At 39.0% G+C, this 7,033-nt stretch overlaps 1 protein-coding gene across 1 annotated transcript in view; it reads left to right on the plus strand.

The window, feature by feature from the left end:
• CFAP47 (cilia and flagella associated protein 47) overlaps window positions 1–7,033 on the plus strand; it is a 429,694-nt gene that overhangs the window by 117,019 nt on the left and 305,642 nt on the right. The window contains 1 exon segment of the mRNA XM_014549721.1: window positions 2,828–2,922. Coding sequence (XP_014405207.1) covers window positions 2,828–2,922 — 95 coding nt within the window.

Below are 7,033 nucleotides of genomic sequence, written 5' to 3' on the forward strand. Positions count from 1 at the left end.
GGGTTGGGGGTGAGCGGGCTGGCGGGGGGGGAAGTTAGGGGCGATCAGGCAGGCAGGTGAGCAGTTAGGAGCCAGCGGTCCTGGATTGTGAAAGGGATGTCTGACTGCCAGTTTAGGCCTGATCCCCAGGCATCCCCCAAGGGGTTCCGGATTGGAGAGAGTGCAGGCTGGGCTGAGGGGACCCCCCCTCTGTGCACGAATTTCGTGAACTGGGCCTCTAGTCTATTAAAAAGAGAATTTGATTTGCATTTCCTTAATAGCTAGTGAAGTTGAGCATCTTTTCATATATCTGTTGTCTATTTGTATGGTAAAAGGTATCTTTGCTCATTTTTAATTGGAGTGTGTGTGTGTGTGTGTGTGTGTGTGTGTGTGTGTGTGTGTGTTTCTGGAGATTTTTTTTTTTTTTTTTTTTTATATTAACTCCTTATTGGAGGTGCTGTACACAAATATCTTTTCCTATTTGGTTGGTTGTCTTTTTGTTTTGTTGATAGTTTATTTTGCTGTGCAGAAACTTTTTAGTTTGGTATACTCACATTCATTTATTTTTGCTTTTACTTTGCTGGTCTATGAGATCAGATTCATAATATCCTCGTTAAGACCAAGGTCATTAAGTTTTGTACCTATGTTTTATTTTATGCATTTTATTGTTTCAGGTCTTATATTTAGGTCTTTTATCTATTTGGAGTTAATTTTTGTCTATGGTGACAAATAGCAGTTTAATTTCATTCCTTTGCATGTGTCTTTCCAGTATTGCCAGCTCCATTTATTGAAGAGGCTTTATTTTCTCCATTGTATAGTGGGGCCTTGACTTAGAGTTTAATTCGTTCCGAGACCGAGCTCGTTAAGGGGCTCGTTAAGGAGCTCGTTAACTCAAATTACTCTGCCAACTAAATGTAAAAAATCGGCCGAGAGACAGCTGGTATCTCAAAAAACTCGTTAGTCGGGACACTCGTAAGTCAAGGCCTCATTGTATGTTTTTGGCTCATCTTTGAAAATTATTTACTTATTTATATGTGGGTTTATTTCTGGGCTCTCAGTTCTGTTCCATTGGTCAGTGTGTCTTGTTTTTCTGCCAATGCCATGCTGTTTTGATAATTGTCATATTGTACCATAGTTTGAAGTTAGTGAGTGTGAGACCTTTGGCTTTGCTCTTTCATTTGTTTATTTTTTTAATCCTCACCCGAGGATATGTTTATTGATGAGAGAGAGAGAGAGAGAAAGAGAGAGAGAGAGAGAGAGAGAGAGAGAGAGAAAGAAAGCCATATGAGAGAGAAACCAATTGGTTACTTCCCGTACATGCCTCCACTGGTCGGGGCAACCTAGATATGTGCCCCGACTGCTAATAGAGGCTGCAATCATTTTGTGTGCAAGACAGTGTTCCCACCAACTGAGCCACCTAGCCAGAACTCAGCTCAACTTTGTTCTTTTTTCTCAGGATTGCTTTGGCTATTCAGTGTCTTTTGTGGTTCCATACAATCTGGTGACTTATTTTGTTGTCTTTCTTTTAAAAATGCCATTGGGATTTTGATGGAGATTGCATTGAATCTGGGTATTGCAAATCAAAACCACAATGAGATACCACTTCATGCTTATTGAAATGGCTATTATCAACAAGACAAGTAATATATTTTGGAGAGGTTGTGTTGAAAAAGGAACCCTCATTCACTGCTGGTGGGAAAGTAAACTGGTACAGCCACTACAGAAAACAGTATGGAGGCTCCTCAAAAAATTAAGAATAGACTTACCATATGACCCACTAGACCCTCTTCTGTGTATCTACCAGAAAAATTTGAAAACATTTATTTGCATAGATATATGCACCACCTATGTTCATTGCAGCATTACTCATGGTGGCCAAGACATGGAGACAATGAAAGTGTCCTGTGATAGAGGACTGGATAAAAAAGATGTTACATAGATACAATGGATTACTACTCAGCCATAAGAAAAGATAAAATACTGCCATTTGCAACAACATGGATAGATCTTGAAAATATGCTAAATGAAATAAATCTAACAGTAAAAGTCAAGAACCATATGATTTCATTCATATGTGGGATATAAAACTGAAAGCAACAAATGAACAAACAAGAAAAATAAACTATAACTCATAGACACAGACAACTGTATGGGAAGGGTGTTGGGGGTTAGTAAAAGGTAAATGGGGTCAAATATATGGTGGCAGAAGATGATTTGACTTTGGGTGGTGGGCACACAATGCAATATGCCGGTGATAAATCAATGGATTGTACACTTGAAACCTGTGTAATTTTATTAACCAGTGTCACCACAATAAATTTAATAAATTTTTTAAAAAGGATTTTCTAACGGGTAATACTATCTTCTCTAATATATTTTTACAGATTCCACCAATTCTAATCTTTAATAGAATGGTTATTTTCTTTTATCATGCATGAATGTTATGATACACAATCTACATATTTTTATTTAATCCCATAATTTTTCTGCTATGTTTTCTTTTCACTTCTGTACTGCATTTGGTTAAACTCAGTATGCAGATCATTTTAACTTTGTTTACTTTTTTCTCAGCTTAATATTTCTCATATTTTATATTCTTTTATTGTCTTAAGGGTAGTTCTTTCAGTTTTGTACTTAATTACCATTAAAAATACAAAATTGGAATTTTATAGATGTGATAAACTAAGATATTCTAAAAATGTTTAAAATTTAAGTTTCTGTCTTCCTGGCAATATATAAAAATAGAAAATAATTGTATATTTTATTGTTTCATGTTAAAAAGTATAAGTAAGAATTATCTATGAGCTTATATCTATTAATTTTCAGTTTATTTACTTTCTTCTCATAGTATTGCAAGCACCAGTGAATTTATCTAGAACTCAATTTATATTTGATATCCCACCATATGCTTTGAGGTATAAGAAAAGGGTCTCAAAAACTCAGGTATGTATAGAGAATTGGTGCATTTTACAACTGTTTTTTCTCTGACTGTGGTTTTTAGTTTATTGAGTTATTATGAAGCATATGTTATAAGAAGTCTTTCATTTTTTGAGAACTTGTGTATACATATATGTGTAATTTGCATAATTATATACATATATATCTAATTTCTCAAAAGTATGTTTATATAGGGTGGGGCAAAAGTAGATTTACATTGTTCATATGAAAAATAAAACAATAATTAATAAATAATATAAGAATAAACTGTGTTTTGCATACTCACAATTGCAAATCTTCTTTTGTCCCACCTTGTATCTTGTATGTTATATATATACTAGAGGCTTTGTGCACAAAATTCGTGCACGGAAGGGGGGCTGTCACTCATCCCGGCCTGCACCCTCTCCAATCTGGGACCCCTTGGGGGTTGTCCGACTGCCAGTTTAGGCCCGATCCCACTGGCTCCTAACTGCTCGCCTGCCGGCCTGCCTGATAGCCCCCAACCTCCTCTCCCTGCTGGCCTGATCACCCCTAACCGCCTCTGCCTGCTGGCCTGTTCGTCCCTAACTGCCTCTGCCTGCCAGCATGATTGTCCCCTAACTGCCTCTGCCTGCCAGCCTGGTCACTCCCTAACTGCTCCCCTGCCAGCCTGATTGCCCCTAACTGCCTCTGCCTGCTGGCCTGATTGCCCCCTAACCGCCTCTGTCTGCCAGCATGATCAGCCCCTAACTGCTCCCCTGCAGGCCTGATCGCCCCTAATGGCCTCAGCCTCCGCCACCGTGGCTTTGTCCGGAAGGACGTCTGGAATGACATCCAGAAGATCATTTGGTCTAATTAGCATATTATTCTTTTATTAGTATAGATGTGTTTTTTTTCCCCTCTGAGGTAATTGTCCAAGTATACAAGCACACATAAAGGCATTTATTTTATATATGTATATATTTAATAAGATTATTCAAAATATTTTGAATATGATTATCACTCTCCTTATACAAGTGGGAACTATGATTAAAATTAATGTGAATCCTGGCCAGTGTGGCTCAGTGGTTGAGCATTGGCCTATGAGCCACACTGGCTGGGCTCAAGTACAATTTAGAGGAGAGTCTTCTCCCTTGATTGGCAAAGGACTCACATTGGCATCAAAGAAAAGGAACTGTGACTCTAATATACTACTTGGATTAGGCATGAATGATATTTACAGTCAGAATAAAATATATAAGTCAAGATGTTTATATAGCAGAATTAAAATGTGATCATATATAACATCCTATATAATAAAAGGCTAATATTCAAATGGTCGTCACACCCTCATGCATAACAGCCGATCAGCAGGAAGCTGCATATGCAGCAGGCGCACACGGGTGGATGGGGCTGCGTGTGCGGCGAGTGTGTGTGGGTGGGTGGGGCTGCATGTGCGACTGGTCACCAGGAGATGCATGGAACACCTCTTGGTCCCCACCCCCCCCAGCTCCTACAGGCGGCAGCGGCTCGCTCCCACCTCCCTCCCACGGAAGTGGCGTGGCTCCCACCAGCTCCTGTGGGTGCTCTGCAGCTCCCACTGGCTCCCGCGGAAGTGGCAGGTGGCCTACTGTGCGTGATTTTGTGCGCTGGGCCACTAGTGTATATAATAAAAGCCTAAGCAACCATTACATTGGAATGACCAGAACAACTGGTCGTTATGATGTGCACTGACCACCAAGGGGCAGACGCTCAACATAGGAGCTGCCCCCTGATGGTCAGTGCACTTCCACAGGGGGAGTGCCACTCAGCCAGAAGCCAGGCTCAGGGCTGGTGAGCGCAGCTGCCACAGTGGGAGCCTCTCCTGACTCTGTGGCAGCAGGTGCAGTGGGAGCGGATGAGCCAAACAGCACAGTGCCTGCTGCTTGGCACACTTCTACATCCCAGGAGGCGTCCTGGACTGCGAGAGGATGCAGGCCAGGCTGAGGAATCCTCCCCCACCAGTGCACAAATTTCATGCACCAGGCCTCTAAAGTGATGTGTATATTACATACAATGTGTATGTGAAGATTAAATTGACAGAAGGACTGAGAATGGTAGAAGGAAGAGGAGTGAAACTCATCTTACATAGTGAGTAATTAAAGGGAATTGTCTAAAGTTGACAAGGAAAAGTAAAGATATAAATACAGTGTTTAAAGTTGCCAGGTGACTAATGGAAGAATTAAAATAATGCAAATATCCAAAATTGGAAGGTGGAGAAAGGGGTGGAGGTAGTGCAAATGAGCTAAATCCTCATCTTTACTAGTGGGCAATCAAGACATGATATCTGAATCTGATATATCATATGAAATAGCCATGTGATTGTCCAAATTATGTCCTCCAAATTTGTTTAATTGTTAATTCACAGACTGTGAATATGTCACCTTGCAAAAGATACTTTGCTGATGTTTAATGTGATTAAGATTAAAGACCCTGAGCAAGGGAGATTATCTTAGAATATCTAGGTGGTCCCATTCTTTTCACATGAGTGGTTAAAAACAGAGAACCTTTTCTGACTGTGACCAGAAGGAAATGTGATGATAGAAGAAGAGCAGAGAGATGTTTGATGTTGCTGGATTTGAAGAATGTGGATGGAACCCACCAGACAAAGATTGTGTTTGACCTCTAGAAATTAGGAATAGCAAGGAAAGATATGCTTTCCTAGAGCCTCCAGAAAGTGTCATAGTTTTTTCTAACACCTTGATCTTAATCTAGTGATATCTATGTTGAACTTTTAACCTACAACACTGTAATATAGTAACTTTGTGTTGTTTTAAACCAACTATGTGGTATTTTGTTATGGCAGCCATAAAAAACTCAAGTGAGCCCTATCAGTATCACATTTAGAATCAGGTATAACTATTAGAGCAAATCCAAATCATAATTGGCTGCAATTGCTTGCTTTTGGAAAGCAGAACTGTTGAAGAGGAGGGGTTGAATGGGGCAGCTGTTTTTTATAAGCATTTTTGAGCTATTTGTGCAACCTGTGTAGTATTATTTTGATAAAATTAGAAATGATACAACACATTAAAAAAGGTAAACAATGTTTTTCTATAGCTGACTGCATTGATTTTATTCTTAGGAAAAGATATGGAAAGTAGTTACTATTTTAGAGATCTTATACTAGTTCCTTAATTTCAAAATGAGAAAAATGAGTCATTCAAATAGCTAGCATGATTGTATGTCCACCTTTTGTTTTAAAATATGTTGTCTTTTGTTATAAGGTACAAATGAACTTTGTTATATAGTATACAAATATTAGAACAAAATATTATTTCCGTACTAAGAGACATCTAGAGTAAAATTGCCTCATTTTTACAATTTTAAATATTTTAAAGCAATCATGCTTTAGGAAAAAACAAAGTACATTATTTTGTTGTGGTTACAATTGTACGGACCATTCTATACTCTTCAAATTTTTAAAGAGCAAAGTTAATTTTAAAAAAACCTGAGGGGTAGGAAGAGATTAACCAAAGAACTTATCTGCATATATGCATAACCCATGGACACAGACAATAGTGCTATGAAGGCCGGGGGGGGGGGCAGGAGTGGGGAGGAGGGGTCTGTGGAGGGGGGGGAGATAGGCCATCTATAATACTTTCAACAATAAAGATAAGTTTGAAAAATAAAAAAAGAGCCTGGATGGCATGGCTCAGTGGTTGAGCATCGACCTATGAACTATGAGATTGGGTTGCAAGTCCCGGTCAGGGCACATGCCCAGGTTGCGGCTTGATCTCTGGGGTGTATACCTAGAGTGGATGTGCTGGGTCATGTAATTTTATGCTTTACTTTTTGAGAAACCACCAAAGTGTTTTCCAGTGAATTCTTTTTTGTTAGTCACTTAACCTTACATTTTTCATTATTCAGTTCTTCTACAAATACTTATCCTTCTCTGGTTGGTTGTGTCAATTATGATGTTCTGTGAGAGATATGAAAAGGAAATGATACCTCCGACCTCTGATGAGATGCTACTTGAAGCAGCATGCAAAATAGCTACTATTTATTCTTTTTTTTAAAATCTTTATTGTTCAGATTACATTTGTTCCTCTTCCCCCCCCCCCTCTAATTTTAAAAAAACCTGAGGGGTAGGAAGAGATTAACCAAAGAACTTGGTTGATTT

Source organism: Myotis brandtii, unplaced genomic scaffold (assembly GCF_000412655.1).
Source record: "Myotis brandtii unplaced genomic scaffold, ASM41265v1 scaffold568, whole genome shotgun sequence".
In the NCBI taxonomy this organism is placed as follows: Eukaryota; Metazoa; Chordata; class Mammalia; order Chiroptera; family Vespertilionidae; genus Myotis; species Myotis brandtii.